The sequence below is a fragment of the Phoenix dactylifera genome, chromosome 17 (genome assembly GCF_009389715.1).
Source record: "Phoenix dactylifera cultivar Barhee BC4 chromosome 17, palm_55x_up_171113_PBpolish2nd_filt_p, whole genome shotgun sequence".
Taxonomy (NCBI): domain Eukaryota; kingdom Viridiplantae; phylum Streptophyta; class Magnoliopsida; order Arecales; family Arecaceae; genus Phoenix; species Phoenix dactylifera.
This window is the reverse complement of record NC_052408.1, coordinates 12984747-13005864: the sequence shown is the minus strand read 5'-3', so window position 1 is coordinate 13005864 and position 21118 is coordinate 12984747. Positions and strand designations below refer to the sequence as shown.

Here is a 21118-nt window from a genome sequence, read left to right as displayed (position 1 = left end):
TGTCGATCTTGTAATCGGTCAGTTGAGCTGTTGATCAGATCAAAGATTAAATGTAAATTTAGTGGACTAAACTCAGCAGGCACAACTAACCATGCAAACTGATACACCAGTTAAATTAATAATTAGGCACATGACCGTCATACACCTCATCTATCAAATACTGGAACATTTGACAATAACACATCATCAACAGTAGAATATCAACATACACTCAGATTGTCAGTAATGAAGTCATCAGCTTGAAATTACATGCCCTGTCCATCCAAACACGGACATCTCAACATATTTCCCAAAGCAAAGTCAATTGTGATCATGCTGCTCCCAGACACCAGCAACCATCAAGCTTTGATTACAGGAAAAAGGCAGAGCTTACCGTCACCAGAACACAGAAAAAAAGAAATCCACCAAGAGACTGCTTCCCAGTGTATCCCTTCAGTAACTTCCACAGCTGTAAACTGCATCTTATCATCAGGTTTGTCAAATAAGATCAGCAACATTCATTGGCATTTCATCAATCTGAGTACTATAATACTGTTCGATGTCTCTTAATATCCTGATGTCATCCTTGCGCACAAAGTTTATCGCCACACCCTGCCCATATAGAGTGATTATTTTAAGATCAACGGTTCAGTCTAAATTATGGTCAAATAAACCAGCAAAGAGACTCTTAACTGCAACACATGGAGCGAAGGGAAAGAGGCTCATCCTATGTTTGGTGAGCAGGAATCAAAAAGAGCTGGAATTGGAAATATAATGAAAAGGGAATGGAAAGCAAGGAATGGGAATCAATACTCTCGATCCACTGTCTAGGTGGAATGTACGCAAAAGGAATATCAATTCAATTATAACATTTAATTTAGCCTGATAAACATGAGAATGATATTTTTTCTATTTTATAATTCAAATATTTTCTTTGAACATTACGATTTACATCTGTCTAATACTATTTTATTTTTATTATTATATTATGAATATTTTGTTTCATTTTTATTTAATAAAATTTGAATTTTATTTCTTCATATTTTTATATTTTTTCTTCCTAATTTACTCATATTTTGTAAGTTTTAACTAACAAACTTTCTTATATTTTAATTTTATATTTTTGGTATTTTAATGAGATATGCTATTGCTTTTTATTTTTCAAAATTTTTATTTATATTCTTATTTTATTATATTATTTTAATTAATTTTTCAATAATTATCTAATATAGTTTTTATATTCAATACTATTTTACAGTGATATCTATATTTTGAATTCTTTTATGTAACACACATTGCACAATTTTCATTTTTTAGTATCAATATTGCACAGACATGGATACAAAAATCAGATTCAGAGAAGTGTCTAGCATCTCTGACTCGACTCGGCAAGACAGAAAAAAAAGATATAGGAATATGTAGAAAAATAATTATATTAAATTATTTTTAGATGATATAAAAAATATTAAAACATATATTATTTGTTAAGATCTTTCACTATATATGTTTTTCAAACTTCCCAATTTACCGAGAGATATAAAAAAAGAATTTTTTAAAAAGTTATTTCAATATCTACATCCTTGACCACCTCCAATAAAGTGAAAAAAAAAACATGGTGTTTGAACTTATTACCGAAAGAGCAAATTATCCATGTCCATGAAAAAGTTGGAAAACAATAAGAAGGCCAAGTATCCAAGTGTCTAATGTATATATGGTCCGGAAAAATATCTCACTCATTGTTGGAGCCACACACAAGTATCCATGTGACATAGGTTAATATAACACACGATAAATCTTTAAGTAACAGTTAATCTAATATTATAATGCTACTTAATATTTTTTATTATTTTTAATATAATAATAATTTTTAATTTAATTTAATTTAATTATTTATATTTATATTTTATATTATAATTATCAAGAGTTAACTCATATCAAATATACTATTAGCACAAATATTACTAATCGGATTATTTTCCAAAAATATACTTCATGCATATCCTCATGGAAGGGCCATTCGTCCAATTTAAGAGTGCTACGTGATACCAAAGGAAACAGATTCCTAGATCTAGTGCCATACTAAAAACAGGAATGGCACCAAACCTGGAATTCCCATTCCATTCCAACACTCATGTCTGAACCAAATGTAGCATTAGTGACTGGAGCTATTCAACAAAAACAGCCAAGAACCGAGCTGCTAATGAGAGGTTAACCAGATACTAAAACCAGTGCCTCCATTCCTTCATAAGCCACGAGGCTAACATAGGTCATGTGCAGCCAATGGCATCTCCATGAAAGTTGAGAAGCAGAATGATGCAGAACGTAACATAATAGCAAGGAAATGTGATGTCAAATCCGTACACAAAAAAACTGAACTTCATATGTTGAAATTCAGAAAAAAAGCCTAAGACACCAAACACCGAGCTTCTCCTCTAATAAAGGGACTGAAAGAGAAGTTATACCTTACGCCCAAAACGCCCTGAGCGACCGATCCGATGTATGTAAAGTTCTCGATTGTTTGGAAGGTCGTAATTTATCACTAGAGAAACCTGCAGAATAAGAAACTTGTGGTCAAGTATGGTATAAGTGCAGTAGCTGCGAAGGAATATGAATCTATATGAAACAAGACAAGAAAAAATCTAAGAGCCAGATCGTCCTATGTGATGTACAGAAAATTTATACTAAAAACATAAAAAGGGGGCAGCCCATTGCACGAGATTCCCGCCATTGAGAGGTCCGAGGAGGCTCAGATGTATGCAACCTTACCCTGCTATTTTCGTGTTTCAAACCCGAGACCTCCATGTCACAATAGAACAACCTTATCATTATGCCAAGGCTCACCCTCTAGAAAATTTATATTTAAAAACAATAGAATCAAATTTGAAGAATATCACACTCTGATTCTGACTGTCATTTTTTTCTATTGAATATGCCTTTCTACATTCCTATAATATATAACTAAACCTTATTTAAAATTCTAATCACTACTCAAATAATTCCACCCACTTAAAATCCTCCAATTGCTAATTTAAGGATGGGGAAACAAAATGCAGACTCCTAAGAAAATGAAAAAATAAATAAATGGATTCTAATACCTATTTTTTAGGAAGGCAAGTTTCTAGGACCCTGTCTTCCTCTTAAATTTGAACCCAGATCCTATCCGATCGCTCTTTTTAAAAAGGTGATAACAGAAGGGAAAAAATACGAGAGAAATCCCACTATTCTCTCGAGAATTTATATATAATCTAATTCATTTTTTCGAAACATGAATTGCATGTCTGGATTGCTACTTTGCCAATATGGATGTTTTTAAATCAGTCACACAGCCAAGTCATAGAACAACACACCAACTCAAAGTATGTTTATAAAACTTGCCTGCTGAACATCAAGCCCGCGAGCCCATACATCTGTTGTAATCAGCACACGGGTCGCACCTGACCTGAACTCTGCCATGATGGCATCTCGCTCCTTTTGAGGCATGTCCCCATGCATAGCAGATACTGTGAAGTTATTGCTGCGCATTTTTTCAGTCAACCAATCAACCTGTCAAAAACAACAATCAGCTGATGTAATAAAGAAAAAAAAACATAATTTTATCTGAATTGAAGTTCTGTGAAAAAAAATAAGAAAAAATGTTGATTTAGAGACATAATTATGAGTGTTACTTGTGGTAAAACGTTGTTTCCCAAGAGAAATTTAAGCACCAGTCTGCTTTCTAGACAATATTAAACCTGACCTTATGAAAAAGGTTGCATGCAGAAATTTAACTCAAAACCCTGAATATGGTTTACCATCCTAAGCAAGGATTTTTTTTAATATTTTAAGAAGTGACTCTAACCTTATAGTGAAGAAAAGAAGAGGAAAATAGAGGTCAGAAGGATTTGGGAATTCCATCTAAACTCGTGTTCCTGTGGATTTTAAGTCTAAACTAGCTATACATTCATGTCAACATCTGCCAGTGACTAAGAAACCCAAGGCCAGTCCTTAGTTGCCTGAAGTAGGAGGTCTGGTTTTTTTTTTCTTTGCTGAAAGGTCCGGGGTTTATTTGAGTACAACTCTGAAGAACCAGATCTCTCATTAATATTTTGAATAAGAAGTGCTGAGAAACTTGGCTGGTCTTAGCTTCATTAGTTGCAACAAGAAGATGAATCATTGTTTCTTAATTGTACCTAGTCCATTGCCTATGGTCTTAGCTTCTGTGGCTTATTATCAGTAACTTGGCTGGTCAAGATGTGGCACTTCTTATAAGGATTTCTCTTTTATTTAATTTCCTCCACCTCTGAGATTAGTCATTTTAGGTAGAAGAGTAGACCTCCATTCTTTTCTTGGTCTATTCGCTAATTTATCAATAAATGTTCTTTCACAAAATTAAGAATCTCAGCAGTATGAATTGGAAGAGTTAAAAACTGTTAAGTATCACCGCATTCTTCCAATCTATATATTAATATGGCACTTCTTATGAATGGTTCCTTTTGCCTTTTATTTACCTGGAACATAAGACCCTCTGCAATTGCTTGATAAGATGGAAGGAATTTCAAGTGTTGAGAAACTTGTTATGTTATGAAAATAAGAATGTTAATATCTGAAATGCAACAGTCAACATCAGCCAGTAAACTCCCACTGTTTCGGGTGTGTTATATATGTAAAATCCCTATATTTCCAGATTTGCTTGATTATGCAATATGCTATTATTTGACTCTTGGAGCAGAATAGCATTTGCACTACTAAAAAAAACCTGATTTTGCTACTCTTTTATGTTTCACAAATAATTGTACCTCTTCCTTTTACATGTTAACTATTGTCAATTGTCTACATCTTCCCCTTCAAACTTATTAAAAAAAACCTTCTTACCGACCGAAAGAACGACATATATTTCAACCTACATCATTCACCTACCCCATCAACTTTTAGTTTTAGAACTCCATCTTAAATATTGTGTTTTCTCAAGTCAAACCAATTATATAGGTCACCATAAGATGCATGCTTAACCTTCTTCCAAGTTTCCTATGTCTCAATCTTTTTCTATATCATCCAAAGCCCTCTATGTTGATTTAGTTCCATTCACGGGGGTGAGGCACTTCTCCTTTATCCTCTTTTGAGACGGCAAATAATGAAAAGTCAAAGGAGTAATTTCAAAAGAATGGCCAAGAAGAAATGACATGAAGGGGCTTAAATGATATTAAAAAAAGAAGGAAAAGAAGCTAATAAGCGGAAGTCGGAAGGTATCATTTTTTTTCAATACGTAGGTAGACGAATGGTTAGTTCATAAATATACGTTCTCCACAGACCAAATAGATTATTTTGGTTCAGAAATCTCTTGAATTATACTGGAAAAAAACAAGGATGGTGAAAGGATGATGGAAATTCTGCATAATCATCATGTTATTTGCTAGTATAAAAGAACATTCTAGTTTAATCGCAATTGTCAAAAATCTGAATGTTACAAGTTAAAAATTGGGACAAAATTTTGAAATTTATTCAAAATTTGGAACCAAATTAATAGATTATACTCATAGCTGCAAACTGTCAAGAGAAGAAGAAAGTATATCTGCTGAAATAAGGTCACCTTTCTTTTTGTGTTGCAGAAAATAACAGCTTGGGTAATTGTGAGGGTGTCATATAAATCACACAATGTATCGAACTTCCACTCCTCTCTCTCAACAGCAACAAAGAATTGTTTGATACCCTACATGTACAAAAAATGGAAAAGAGTTCAATATTCAAAACAACCAGTGAAAATTGTTTAAAAGAAAAAAAAATCCAGCAAATAATTACCTCCAGCGTCAGCTCATCACGCTTGACAAGTATTCTAACGGGATCAGTCATAAACTTGCTGGTAATCTCCAATATTTCATGAGGAAGTGTTGCAGAAATCAGAACAACCTAAAAAGTATTTCTTACATATTACAAACAGTTGTTATTGCATTAAGAAGCACAAAATCTACTAAAACATCAAGTTCATATTTTATCTTTCAAAAGTTGGAGGATAGCTTGATCAGAAGCGTAGATCATGCACCTGTTTGGAAACTCACGCATGATAAATGCCACATGGGTAAGGAGGGCCAAAGATAGGAAGCAAACAGGTAGATAAGTAAGAGGGATCAAGGAACACCATTGTTCCCTTGTCTCAAAATCTAGAGGCTAAGCACGATATCGCATACGCTACCAAGATGGAGAATCAAATAAATTTGGTCGGTAAGCCACGACATGCAAGAACCAACCACTTAGGAAAGATCAAATAGGAAAAAAAAGCACAAAACAAGGACATAAAAACTTTGAATTCTGATCATACCTGAAGTTCTGGAGGTAGATATCTGTATACATCATATATCTGGTCCTTGAAACCTCTGCTCAACATCTCATCAGACTCATCCTGTTACAATAACACAGCATTATTTGCAACAACAATATATTAAATACAAACTCTCTAAGAAGAAATAAATGATATACTCACAAGGACTAAGAGCTTGATAGCTCTTGTGCGTAAGGTCCTTCGCTTGATCATATCACAGACTCTGCCTGGTGTCCCTGAAACCACGTGAACTCCATACTCTAGTTTTCTGATATCCTCACCTATACTCTTCCCACCAATGCATGCATGGGCTTGTACATTTATGTAATCACCAATAGCCAATATAACTTTCTCAGTCTGGGCAGCAAGTTCTCTTGTTGGTGACAGGATCAATGCCTGAACTCTAGAGAAGAAAACACCAATTTCAAGCTAACCAGCCATAATCAACCAAAACCAGGAGCTTATTGCCAAGATGGAGAAGCATCCAAAAACATTACTAGGGGTGTTATGTGGCGCCAGAAGTGAAAGAAACAAAGAATAAATTAAAAACAAGAAAGAAATTTGAGTTGACATACGGCAGTTGAGATATTGATTTTTTTCCTCTGAACAGTACAAGATCCTCTGCTCCATAAATACTAAACACAACTAGCATATATCCTGCTCATATATTTATACATGCATGCAGACATCCACAAATCCATGTTCATGATCATTCATTGGGATAAAATATTTGATGTGATGAAACATTTAAACCAACTAGTCATGATACTAACATAATGCAAATAATTTCTATAAAGGGCAGACTCGGTTGTTACGGCAAGCCTTTCAATAATCTTTTCCCATAACCGCCATCAGTGCTAGCTTCAATCTTCCCTCCTTGTCTAGACCCTTAACAGATCCAAGGACATCCTTGTCAAAGCCTCCTTGGATTTTCATCACATGTTCATACCATCATATAAATCCTCTATCATTGTATCAGACCTCTCAAAATGATTGCTCCAAACTCCATCCTTTCTAGTTTCACCTAGCATCCATCTCAGCATTATGGTTTCTTCTACATCCATTCTATTTGCTGGACACTCCTTTTCATCCCCATACAACTTTGTGGGCCTTCTTGCCACCTTGTAAAGTTTTCCTTTTGAACCCACATGAAATGTGTGATTCATATAAGATCTCATAAGCACCTAGCCACGTCATCCACCAACCCTTCGCATTAGATATGTCTACGTAATTCCATCATCTCACTGCATAACATGGAAAATTGATCATACAGTTGCCGCTATCCACCATCACTTTTGGCTAAGGTCTCAATTTAACTTCCTTTCCCATTAAATCTGCAATTTGTGCACTATTTTTTTTGTCTCGATAATTTTAGCCCATCATTATCTAAGGCTTTCTACAATGGTTGAACTTGTCATGACAATCCAGCTATAAAATATTCATAAAAAAGAACGAGGGTGTTGGTAAACTAGTTCCAGTAGTAATGGCTCAAGTAAACCTGCATATAAAAATCATTATCATGATTGTTATTACCATCATGTATGGCTTTGCTCAGACACAAAAAAATGCCAATAAAGGCCTGTTCAGGTAGTTGGACAAAGCTGCTTATATCTTAAATATCCTGCGAACACAGGTCAAAAGTTCCAAATACAGCATAGGCAAGGAAAAAAAAGGGAAGTCAGTGATTATTACAAGTGTTTGGGTGTGATTAAGGGAGATATTGATGCTTTAAGCAGAAAGTGTTGATGTTAACTAGAATACAGGTTTATGTGTCCTCGATGTCTTATTGCATCATCCTGAGCACACAGATGTAAATACAATCCAAAAGGGATGAAAAGATGCATACTTTCACTTCCATTTCAGTAGCCATGGAAAACCGAATATGAAGAGTCTGTCAATTAAAAAAATAGCTCAATAGACAAACACAAATCATCCAAATGATAACTGTTTATAGTGCCATAAACACATCACAGCTACTGCTCTGCAGATTTTTTTTAGTATTTAAAACCTAGCACATCAATGTTCTCATCTCAACCATCCAACAAATGATCACTAACTAAGGATTAAATTAGAGCTTCATAGCAATTGAATGGGTTGATATCTGGTTTTGACAGTAAGTCAAATTGATATAGTGTTGTCCTTTAAGTCTATCAATGAGTAAAGAACAAGTGAGGCTGAGGAAGTATCATCTATTTTGAGGCAATGAGTTTCTGAGAATGCGACAGAATATCAAGGATTATTGCAATGTATGCTCGGGCGTAACTTCATAACCAGAAGGAAGGTGACACTTTACTGTAAGTCTGTGTCAACAATAGAAAATGGGGCAAATAGAAAGGAAGATGGCAGAAAGAGGGAAGGAGATGAAACCAAGTGGTGTTTGATGGTGGAAAGGGGAAGCTGTGCCAATAGGTAGCAGGGAATGAAGGGGAGAACCTCTGACCAGCTAAATTGCTGCCATAATCCGCAAAAGGCACTATGCAACAAAAAGCTGCTATGTCCAACAATTTCCAAGAAACCACGGGGCATCAGCCACCAGCTGTTTATTCCAATAATAAGTTCATTGGCAATAATTGAATGTTCGCATGTCTCCTCTCGAACTTTTAGATAATATTTACCCTTCATTTCATCACCATGGGCTTATAAAGCTTCCTCTCCCATGATAAAATTTGGAAAAATAACCTAAAATATGTAGATTCTGAACGACTGTTAAGGTTATTGTGCATATTTCTTTCCTATAATTTTCAAATTTGCTCCTGAATGAATCACCCATTGTTTTTAACTTTGACATGTTAATGAAATTGTTGGTTAATTGCTAAATGACATTATGCTTCATTTTCAAGACCAAAAATGATATCAGTATATTCTATAGTAATAATATAGGATGCTTGGAAAAGCACATTCCCTTATCCTAACAATGATCAATCGAACGAATACAAAAGAATATGAACCTTATTTTTCCAGCATGCTTAATTCAATAGTCCCTATTTTGCTTTGTCAAGCTTTGGAAAGTTAAACCGACAAGGTGACTTCAGCCATTAAGAAAAAACTCTCTTTTATAAGGAAACCCAATTTTTTTCCATACAAAGCCCATACTCTGATCATCCAAATCTGGTCTGATAGGAGACCGGATAGCACGAAGTCAAACTGGATTGCTGCAACAATATATAAAATATCCTACTACATGACCGCCCTTCAGTTTTCTTGCTATTCGAGAAAAAAATATGGCAGACATGCACATCTTCACAGCATATCTAATTCTTATTGCCGTGTACATGAAGAATTTCAGGAACTTAGAGGCTGCTTAAGCTCTCTCAAGCTCTCAGACCTCAAACCGACCTGCTTACCCAGAAAACTGAGGTAAGGTTTAACTGTTGCACTTGTGCTATAACATCCTTTCTTTGCCAGCTTAATATGCATCTAAAATATGAAGAGGAGCTCTATGCGGGCAGTTTTGGAGGTGCATTGCGAGGAGATTTTTTGTGATTTTTAATAAGTATGTAAGCGATCTTGCTCAAGATGCAATGATCTCGAGATCAGAAGAGCTTCTTCGAAGCAATACCTAGGGTTCATAAAGAAACCTAGCACTTAATAACACAAATTAAACGGATGAAGAATCAGGACAGCAATTTCCAGACAAAGAGCAGCCAAAAAAAAAATCAATCTACCAAAAAAATGAAATCAACCACAAAAATATGAAGAAAATATGAAATAAAGTATCATACTCTCTCGAGGTGGTGTCGACCATCTGGCAGACGGAGAGGGCGATCATGGAGGTCTTTCCCGTACCGGACTGTGCCTGGGCGATGACGTCGCGGCCCTGGATAATAGGAATCACGGCCCGCTGCTGAATGGCGGAGGGTTTCTCGAAGCCGTAGGCGTAGATCCCCCGGAGGAGGTCGTCGCGGATCCCCATCTGGTCGAAGCTCGTGATGGCCTCCACCCCGGCGCTCGTCTCGAAGACCAGGTTCTCATCGTCGACCCCCCGGCCCTGCGGTTGCCGGCCCCGAGGGGCCGCCGTTGCGGCCGCCGCCATGGGAGAAGAGACTGGAGCTCGAGACGGAGAGAGATTAGGGACTCGGGGTAGAGACGCGAACCCTAGGAGGATTCCGGGAGCTCGTCGTTTATTAGAGGTACTTCGAGCCTTCGAGAGAAGATGAAGGGATATTAGGGTTTTATAGCGATGGCTGGGGTGGGTTTTGTATACGAGATTCCCGTATGCGGATGCCGAGTGAGTCGCCGTCCGATTTTCCTTCTGTCAATCTCCGCCTTTGGGGACGAAAGAGATCCCATGCGGCTCTTTGTATGCATGTGGTAGTCAATTACTGGGTCGGTTTCGCATGCGATAGCCGTGGGCTTCTAGAAGAGTGCGGATTGCTTTGAGATGCGTGTCAATTTGGTCGGTAAATGCCCTTTGTATGTATTTAGTAACTAGATATTAAAGAATACTAGGCAGCAACTCCTAGTTTCCGTAGAATCTCCCACCTCCCTTTTCTTTTATTTTTTTTTGTTATCTTTTTCTATATTTTGATGGAAGCATGGGAAGATTTTTCCAGAAGGAAAGTTTCACCCAGTGGCCTATTGGTATGTTTCAGTTTTGGATTCCTTTTGTTTTTCGTTTCTTTTTCAAGCTTTCATTGACAAAAGAGGAAAATCTCCACGTCGGAAGGAATTCTTTATTCCTTTGTAGAAGGACGGAAAATATCTCGTTCAGGGAAAAAAAAAAAAAGAAAAACAGAAAAAGAAAAAAGGTTGATAGCCAAAAAAAATTTCTTCATCTGTTTTACATCTATGTACATCTTGGATAAACAAATAGGAATAAGTTCTCCACAAGAACTGAAAACTTTTTTTTTTGGGTGCACGTGGCATGTGGTAGTCCATATCTTATAAAAATTTTTATTTTTATAGACAAATAAAAATTGTTTTTCTTATTCGAGTTTTCGAATAAGATATGAACTTTTTCATATCTTACATGATTTTTTTTATAAAATATAAAATTTTTATTCTTATAAGAAAAACAATTTTTTATTTGTCTTATTCGAAAACTCGAAAACCCCATTAACTAGGATTGGAGTATTTTCTTTCCAAGAATGCATATAATTTTTTTTGGATAAAATGAAGTAAGATTTTTTTTATTAAGAGCATCACATGTTATTTTGTACAACTTTTCAAAAAAAAAGTAGATGCACTGAGTTATTCTATAACGTGTCACTTTCTCATGATCAACCAAACATACGAAAACTACTTTCCGCGATATTATATATCCCAGCATCAACTAAAGAATCCTAGACATCGTGACTTCAACAAAATTTTAGAATGCAAAGGGTGTGATGCATTATCCCTACGAGTACAGAGTGAAAAATAAATTAGTGTTGTCTTTAGTGCCTAGCATCAAAAATCTTTTAATTTTTTTTTTCTTGTTTATTTAACAAACATTTTTTTTTCTTGGCACGCTTATGCAGAGCAAGTAAAATAAATTATTATAGATGATACTTGATTAAGAATATGCTATGGAAGGCACTCTCTTTAAACTAAAATTTGTTCTGTCCTTATGCAAACAATTGATCGCTAAATCTAGAAGCAGTTGGTGAAAATCAACAAAATTGATTGATAAAACTATCTCATTTCTCTTTCATATGGACTCTCTTATCAAATACTCAAAGAATACATTTGAGTTCACTCACTCTGAGAAAAGAGAAATAAAGATAAAAATCAAACTTGATCCATTCAACAAAGAAACATGCCGAGATAGCATTTCTTGTTTATAATTTGTTATCTGGTTCTTATTTGTTTGTTGAAAATACCAAGAGAGCATAGATAGCCGGTCCGGTAAGGAACTCCGGTACTATGCCGTGTCGTATGGTTTATGCTGATGCTGTGCTCTTAGTAACTAGCGCTTCACTTCAGGATGCTGATGCTAGACGTCAGGTTTTTCACAGCTACTGTTGCCTCGCTAATCAGGGAATTAACTTTGCCAAGTGTACTTGCTACCTTCTTTCATGGCTTTCATTACAGGCCGGAAAGAATGATTGCTCAGAGACTGTATTCGAACCTGGCTGCTTTTCGGATGCAGTATTTAGGTGTTAAAGTCTCCTCCAAACGAATTACCGTTGCCGAGCACTAGACCTGCTTATTGGGCGAGCCATTTCAGGATTTGGGTTGGGCTCGGTCCCATACATAACCAGAATTAGCCAGGCTCAAATCCGGTCAACGACATGAAGGCGGTGTAAGAGGAAATGGACAGAGGCAATTTTGAGCAGGTCTACTGAGCACCATGACACTAAGAGGAGAGAATAAAAACCAACGGAATACTTATTGCACCCACATCCCACGGCACCGACCCACTCACCCATGACAGAGCATGTGGGCCCCGGCCCTTAGGGTCCCTGGACATCATGAAACGCCATAGGTTTGCCTTCTGTCCTGAATGCGTGCGCTCGGACCTCCTGCATGAAATCCTCCTCTTATCCGTCTTGCACGGCTCGTGGGTGCACAATCGCTGCTCCCACGACAAACAATGTGATATACTGAAAATGACCAACGGCCCCACCTCCCGCGTGCACCCAAAAAATTCCCCCTCCACTTGCACTAATTTACACCAATACACACGCATCCAAGAAAATATCTAATAGCTTCCGAGGATAATTAATGTCATTTAGGCACGCACCCCTTCATGACCTCCTTCCCGAGTTCGAACGCAATACACAACGGATAACGAGAAGTGAAGGCCTAGTAAACGTCTGACCACTTCTGCTTGCTTGAACGCTTCTCCGGAGCTTCAAAACCAAATCACTTCCCTTTCGTTTCTTTCCATCAAATAAAAACGATCTCTTCTTCTCTACCCTCCACTCTCTCTTCTCCGAACACTTTGTTGTTTCCTTTCTGAAACCTTCGCGTTTTTAATTTTTATTTTTATTCTATATCTTAGTTCGAGTATTAATGGGGGAAGAGGAACCGGTAAATATCCCTCTCTCCGTTGAATCCCACCCCGACCCCAGCGAACGAGGCAAGGAAATCGACCTCGATGAAAAGCACCCGGATATGGGAGGCGCTGCCGCCAGAGTCCCACCGGAAAACAAAGATTCCTCCGGCGAGGAAGGTAATCGTTACGATTCCAACTCTCTGACGCAAGATTCCGGCGAAAAAATCACCAATCAAGCAGAGAACGAAGAAGATTCCGAGGGGAAGCTCGCCGGAGATGATCAAATCGACAGCGAGGAGCAGTGGAGTCAAAAGATCATCTGCCCACCTTCCCCCTTGCCGCAACCGGCACCGCCGCCGGGGCTAGCGACCCCTCGGCCCGCCGCGCCGGAGGAGTTTCACCTCTCCGATCTCAAAGTGATCGTGCGGCCAAAAGAGGAGCTCGACGATAAGGATGTCCCGATCGACGGCCAGGATCGTCGGGAAATCAAGGGCCGGATAGCCTTCTTCTCGCGGTCCAGCTGCCGCCGACTGCGGGGCCGTCCGATCGTTCTTACGGGAGAAATCTGGTACCCTATATCGAGATCAACATCGACGTCTTCCCATCAAGAGAGAAGGAGCTGATCCAACGGGACGGGAGTCGCCGCGGTGCCCAAGATCTTCGTGAACGAGAAGCTGTTGGGCGGGTTGGGAAGCCCTGAACGCGCTGCGGAATAGCGGGGAGTTCGATCGGACGGTGAGGAGATGGCCAGGGGCGCGGTGCCCTGAGACGGGCGCCGAGGGGCGCCGATCTACGGATTGGACGACGAGGATATGGTGCCGGGGACGAGAACGGACGGACGAGATGGCGGAGATCGTAAGGGTTTTGAGGCAGAAGGTGACGATTAGAGATCGATTGTTTTAAGATGACGTTCGTCAAGAATGTTTCGCAGGAAGCGAATTGGTGGAGACGATTATCCACCACCTCGACTGTGGCCGGAAAAAGGTACGAGTTTACCGATGTGATAAATTTAGCGATTAAATATGACCGTTCGATCGACATCGCGTGGATGCGGTTTCTTTCATTAAGTTGCATGAAAGAGATGGGTTTAAGTTAAACAAAGCCCGAGAAATCGACAGCATTTATTAGCGAGTATTTAATTTATTGTTTTTACCATAAAAAAAAAAATCTAAAGTCCGAAGTTTGATATTTCTAAGTATAAAAGAAATAAATTTATGATTTTGAAATTAAAAACTTTCATATGTTTTTTTTAAAAAAATTGCCTTTTTTGTTCTTATCTCGGGGTTTTGCGACATTTTTCTTATCCTAACACATCGTCTCAGGAGCCGACTTTTGTTTATATATAAAAACATATTATATTTTTTATGTCTATCCCGTTGACGTAGCTGCTGACATATCCTAGTCGTAGTCCGGCCAATGAATAAAATAATACGTTAAATACTATAATCTTAATTTTATTAAGTCAATAACGCAAAATTAAAGGTTGTTCTTCCCTTGTGCCCTTCTCGTCTTCGTCCTGCTCCGCTTCTCCTTCGTGTTCTCCTCCTCGACCTCGGGTCCATGTCGTGTACCCCCTCCCCAAATCCTGAACGGTAGCCTAACGTTTACCTTCGGAGGGAGTGTGCACCATGGGTCCAGATCGACGGCGGAGAGAGGTGTCGAGGCGTCCTTGGGGCTCGGCGGAAGCAGTGAAGTGGCGAATGAAAGGCTCGGCGTTGGTGGAGGTGGCGGGGCGGGGGCGAGGAGAAGCCTTCTTGCACACCTTGGGGTCGATCGTAAACGTAAACCATCTATCTGATCTTTGATCGAGCGGCGACTAGTAGACCCAAGGAAGCGGGATTGTCCGCATAAGGCGTCTATGCGGAAACGGTCCGCATAGTTTCTACATAGTTATTATGCGGGAACAGTCCGCATAGATCTAGATAGTTATTATGCGGAAACGGTCCGCATAAATCTTATATGCGCACGCTGTTTGTATAAAATATTATATGCGGAAACAGTCCGCATACATAGTATATGTGGCACATATCCGCATAACATATTTCATGCGAAAATCGTCCGCATAAAAATAATATATGCCACAACTGGCCGCATAAATTATTATATGCGGAACATAGAATGCACTATGCGGACGTTGCCGCATAGAATGCACTATGCGGAACCGATTCCGCATAGAATGCACTATGCGGACCGATTCCGCATAGAATTCACTATGCCTGCCGATTCCGCATAAATGCTCTGTGCGGGCCGATTCCGTATAAATGCTCTGTGCGGGCCGATTCCGCATAAATGCTCTATGCGGGCCGATTCCGCATAGACTGCTCTATGCGGGCTGTCGATGACGTCGCTGCCCTGGATAATAGGAATGGCGGAGCGGTTTCTCGAAGCCGTAGGGGCTCCACCCCGGGGCTCGTCTCGAAGACCAGGTTCTCGTCGTCGACCCCCCATCCCTGCGGTTGCCGGCCACGAGGGGGCCGCCGTTGCGGCCGCCCGCCATGGGAGAAGAGACTGGAGCTCGAGACGGAGAGGAGATTAGGACTCGGGAGAGAGACGCGAACCCTAGGAGGATTCGGGGAGCTCGTCCGATCCACATAGAATGTCTACACGGAATCAGTCCACGAGCCCTGACCTGCTTCTTGACTGCCGCCGGCAGAGGAGCTGGTTGGCCGGCGGGTGTTGGCGGCGGAGAAGAAGCACAGGAGAGGAAAACGCCAATCTCTGGTGATATTCCGCACCTTGTCAACCTCTAAGTCATTGTCGACCCCTTAGTGCTCTCTCTAGCTCTGAGCACAGCATGGAGCTATGAGCGTAGAGCCGTGGATAGAGAAGGGACCCTTCAATATCTCTTGGCCATAATTTGGGAATTTATCAGCAGAATTGATTAAATTCGGAATACTGTTGGTAGGAAAAATAGTGTACTTTGATTTGAGTATTTTATATGGCTTATAAAATGTATCCTAGGTGTTATTTATCAATCATGGGCCTAAAGTTTAATCTTTAGTTTTTGCTGGAGGAAAAGTAGTGTCATCCTTCACTTATGTATATTGATGAGTTGTTGAATAAAAGAATATTTGGATCTTATGCCTTGATCATTATAAAATTGTGGAAATATAAATATGACAAAGGCTTTTGAAGGAAGAAGAGAACATTTATATAGGGCCTGATGACAATAATATGATCCCAAGCTGTTATGATAAAATTTTAATGGCAGAACAACAGATAGAAATTCTAATTCATCAGCATCATCATTTATTTTCTAAGTAAGGCTGTTAAAAAACTTAAGACACTCGTGCATACTTATCATATGTTTTTAGCATTTCATATCTTTTTTATAAATGGATATATAGCATTTTATGTCATATTGCATAAATCTGCTAAGGGCAGTCGGTGGTTGTGTTCAATGATGAATGCATTAATTTCATGATTATGTGCAAATTTGTTATGTTCATATATGATCGACTTAGTCTGTTCTGGCTTTTTGTGATTAAATGTTTGTTGATGGCTTGAATTACATATATCTGCTTAGGGTTGTTAAGAATCTCCGGTGATAATTTTAAATATATGGGCTACTAAGTGTTTACTTTTTTTGTTGTTTAAATTGTTTTATATACGCATATTTGCATTATGTAGATGGATTGCCTCGTAGTCTTGTAGTGTTGTTTAAGTTGTTTATATTTTGTGTAGAACAAATAATGTCTTGCTAATGTGTTATATTTTAACTAGAACTCATGCATTAATTGTTATCGATGTATCTTTAAATAATGTGACATGGATACTTATCATGGTTTAGTAAGAAAAATGCAAGTTTTAATCAATAATTGAAATATATTGAATGTATAAATTATTTTGGAATTCTTCTACAAATTTTGTCACCTGCTCAGTCTCCTAATCACCTAGGCTATTTGATGACTATGGATAATGTTCGAGTAGCTGAAAAGTTCTATGTTCTTTGGCATGTCCACGGGCCGGTGCTTGGTCAAGAGTTTCATAGCAGCTTCTCTCTCTGTGTGGAAAAGTAATGCTACATGTTTTTAAGTCGTATCCCACAAGTAGGATCTCTTGGGTCTTTGACTAGAGACTAGTAGAATACAGTACAACTCTGTAAATCAAATAGCACGATTCTTAAAATTTGATTGCATTTTAAAATAATGAAGACAATACTCTTCTCTGTAGGGTGTTGAAGTTGCAAAAGAGCTTGCAAGGAAACATTTCATCCACCATGTGTTCCGGTGAGTCTCCCACTTTCATTCACTGACCAATACACACTCTCTTACTTCATTGCATGGAGATCCAGTTCACATGGCTTATTGCTCCTGACTTGTATGTCATAACAAAATAAGTAGGTAAACCAAAAAATTTGTTTATGCCCTAATAATTGAAATTTTACAGAGAGAACGAGTTTGAAGATGCAAGCCATCAATTTTATCGTTTTTCTTGAGCATGATCCCATTATCCCCAATTGCTTCAATTTTAGAGGCTCTACCAATGACAATGAGCCTAAGCCAGCTATTGAAGTGGTGCGTAGGCTCACCCAAACTGATGACTGCCATACTAGAGGCCTATGCCTCTGATGATAGGCGCCATCTTGATTATGCCCGCATCAGTGTGAGTGAGGAGTTCAGAAGGTATGAATTCCCCCCGAACCTTAACCAGAATCACAGTTGCAAGATTATACCACTGATGAAACTAAAACTTCACCAATTTCTTAGACACAATTGATTTTGTCATTTACTCAGCTGGTGCTTTGTTATCATACTAACAGATATGTGAATATGATCCAAGACCTGCAACGAGTTGATGTCTTTACCCCTGTCAGGGGAATGAGAAATTGACCCTTCTTCATGAACTTGTATAATGCCATGATCATCCATGCCATTGTGAGGGTCAACCGGCAGGGCATTATTGACAGAAGGTCTGCCTTCTTCATTGACTTTCACTATATGATTGGGTGGCTGTCCCTACTCCCTCTCCTCCATCAAAGATGGAATCCTAAGATCAAACAGGCGGCAACCTTACTCGATTAGCAAGCCATTTAGCACTGGAGACCGGCGCTTGGAGGTACTGGCTTTTGCTTGCTTTCCATCATTTCACCACAGCAGTGAAGAAAATGGAATCTTTAGCTCCTAAACTCAGCTTAGTTCCTATCTCAATACATTCAGCTAGTACCACCAAAACTGAACCCATTGATCCACTTCGGATTGTGTGACGGGACATGGTCAAGCCCTACTGTGCGATTCTTTTCTACCCAAGGGATTGAAGCAGAACTGAGACATGCTGCAAGGGAGTTCTTCCCATGGTGGTGGAGCAGAGGTGGATCTGGAGAACAGAATTGTTCATCTTACAGGAATCATCAAATGGTAAGATTCAAAGCAATCAGCTAATATGTTTTCTATGTTGTATTACTGATCTAGCTAAGACTATCCCTACAGGTACAGTGTTGATTTTGGACAAGATAAAGAGATCTTGAAGTGGGTCTTGGATTACCTGGATGCAAGTAAAGCAGGTTTACTAATGCATCTCTTGAATGATGGAGGCCCTATCAAGATGGTCTACAAGAAATTTGATTGGTCCTTGAACAACTAAAGTGGTCTCTGTTAGCTATATAGATAGAATGATTTGCAACATCAGATGTGAGTGAAGGCATAATAGGTTGTCAGTATTAAAGTGATATGACGAAGGATTTAAAAAGATATACTTAGAGGGACACTTATAGCAAGTAGTACAGTCAGATATACATGTTTGTAGATAACACCTATATAAAAACAGAGGTTAAGAGAGAAAACTATGTAATCTTGAGAAAAGGCATGTTACAAGCGTTCAAATTTACTGTTACAGGTTCATCATTCATTTGTGCTCAAATGCATCAAGGGAGTGTCAGACATTAAAACCAGGGCTTGCTGCACCCGTTAGTATAAAAACTGTCAATTTGTAGACATATGACAGCCTTACGTGAACCAAACAAGATATAAAAACAAAGAGTCTTATATAAACAGACGAAATCTGTAGCTAGTGATTGAAAATATTAGTGAGAAAGATGTTGAATGACCATCATCATACCAGCAAGTGCAAGCCAGCACGACATGATTACATTTATACTTAGTAAAGGCCTTTTGATTGCTCGGTAGGATTTAGCAAAGATGAAACTGGATGCATGTGAGAGCACTGTATAATGTATATAGCCAAATAAAGGGGTTCAGGTAACTTTTAGAAGAACGGATAGCATCATTACAGCCAGTATGTGAAGTCATGGGTTGGCATTTCAGTTCTGTTTCAGATGGAATTATACGATCGCTGGATTTCTATTTGGACTGAAATTCTAGCAAAAGGAAGGAGCAAATCTGTACATTCCCAGTCTGATGATATGTCACTTTCTTGTTTGGATATAGCAAAGGCAGGATGTTAATGCCAGATACAGAGAACTGTGATCTTAGGGAGTAAATATGCTCTGGTATATATAGTAGAAACCATCTTTGCTTATGGAATCAAGTTAACATGGTAAATCGAAATCTTGTGCTGGATGACAATCTATTTCAAATGATTTAGCTGCCAACCAGCCTTGGCATCCCCATTGCATTTCTCCAAAAAGAGAGAAAAGAGTTGAATTAACAAATATATAATTATTAGCATGATTTTTTTTTTCTTTCGATTTCCATAACTGATAACAAATATGTCCAGATTAGACTTCTTTAGCAACATGATATTAAAGGGATCTTTGATAGGATACCATGAGGAGCATAAGCTACGAATCTTTTGTGACCCACATATCTGATTAGCATGCTGCTTCATTCAGGTGGTTTTCATCCTCACCAGGCAGACATACTTGCAGAAGTCAGGGCACTGTGAGAAAATCTACCTGCAAAGCAGCAAAATACATGACCGTTTAAAAGATGTAAGACAAAGAAGACTCTATATGATCGAAGTTATTGAGTACTGAAGGATTAAGACATCAAGCTGTAATAATCACCTCCGTGAGCGTGAGTGCAAGCATGATGATACATCTCTGATTTCGATGCTGGACAATTCTCGACACAGACAATGAGGAAGTCCTTAAGCCTCTATTCCTTGAGTAACAAATCCAAGCAAAATTACTATTATCATGTTATAGAGACCTTTTTCCAAACTGAAATGTGAAACTCTAGTAGTTTACTGGGGAAAAAAACTGTGAAACTCCAGCTGCATGCTGCAACATACAGAGAATTCTAGCCATAGTCAAACAAAGTGCACTGAAGTAGCCTCTATTAGCTAATGGACTTCAAGCCACCAAGTGGCTCATCTTTGATTGAATAATACGGTTTTGGATTAACTCTGAATGCAGAAAAATACAGTTAAATATTAAAAGCCTCAACTTGATGATTTGCCCGATGAAATTGAAATACAAACTCATGAATAAAACCTAATAAATCTATTAGAGTTCTGCATTTTCTTTATTTTTTTAAAAAAGGAATTGCTATTTTTTAAAAGTAAAGTTTGATAAATATGGAAAGCAATTTGAATCATGGTCACCCAAGTAACAAAATTACAAACAAAAAGACCAACACATAATAATTTTGCAAAATTTATCAAGGTATGGACTCTGTTTAAGAGAATTACAAAGCAAAGTAACCCACCGACTCTGAAGTATGTTTTTTACTCTTCCAAAATAAACCCAATGCAAACCCAACTGAGATTCAAAGAAAGAACAAAATATTTGAATCATCTATCCAACATATCCAAGGTCCGTACCGCTCATCTATACAGAAGCATCATATTAATAAAACCGTTTGGGTATGCAGGTCGTTTTATGGTTTGAGGTTGAAGCACCACAAGTGCTTCCAACAGTAGCATAGTTGAAAAGAACAGAAAGCAAAATAAATCCCTTTCTTATGAACATAAGATTTAAGCAATTAAGGTTTAATGGAAAGGGCCCAAAAGTAAATTAATACAAAAAG

At 38.4% G+C, this 21118-nt stretch overlaps 1 protein-coding gene, 1 long non-coding RNA gene and 1 pseudogene across 2 annotated transcripts; 1 reads left to right on the top strand and 2 right to left on the bottom strand.

Moving 5' to 3' along the window:
• Window positions 1-86: 86 nt before the first annotated feature.
• Window positions 87-10434, bottom strand: LOC103717373 (eukaryotic initiation factor 4A-3). The gene is made up of 8 exons (XM_008805731.3): window positions 9994-10434; window positions 6434-6674; window positions 6272-6352; window positions 5755-5862; window positions 5546-5665; window positions 3355-3522; window positions 2442-2528; window positions 87-591 (listed from the first exon to the last, which is right to left on the bottom strand). Exons 1-8 carry the CDS (start codon window positions 10302-10304, stop codon window positions 478-480), a joined length of 1230 nt encoding a protein of 409 aa, XP_008803953.1. The 5' UTR covers window positions 10305-10434; the 3' UTR covers window positions 87-477.
• Window positions 10435-12941: 2507 nt separating this feature from the next.
• On the top strand, window positions 12942-19037 carry LOC103717380 (annotated as a pseudogene).
• Window positions 19038-19787: 750 nt separating this feature from the next.
• LOC120104246 lies at window positions 19788-20956 on the bottom strand. The gene is made up of 2 exons (XR_005506703.1): window positions 20155-20956; window positions 19788-20043 (listed from the first exon to the last, which is right to left on the bottom strand). It is a non-coding gene; the product is annotated as an uncharacterized LOC120104246 (long non-coding RNA).
• Between the last annotated feature and the right edge of the window lie 162 nt (window positions 20957-21118).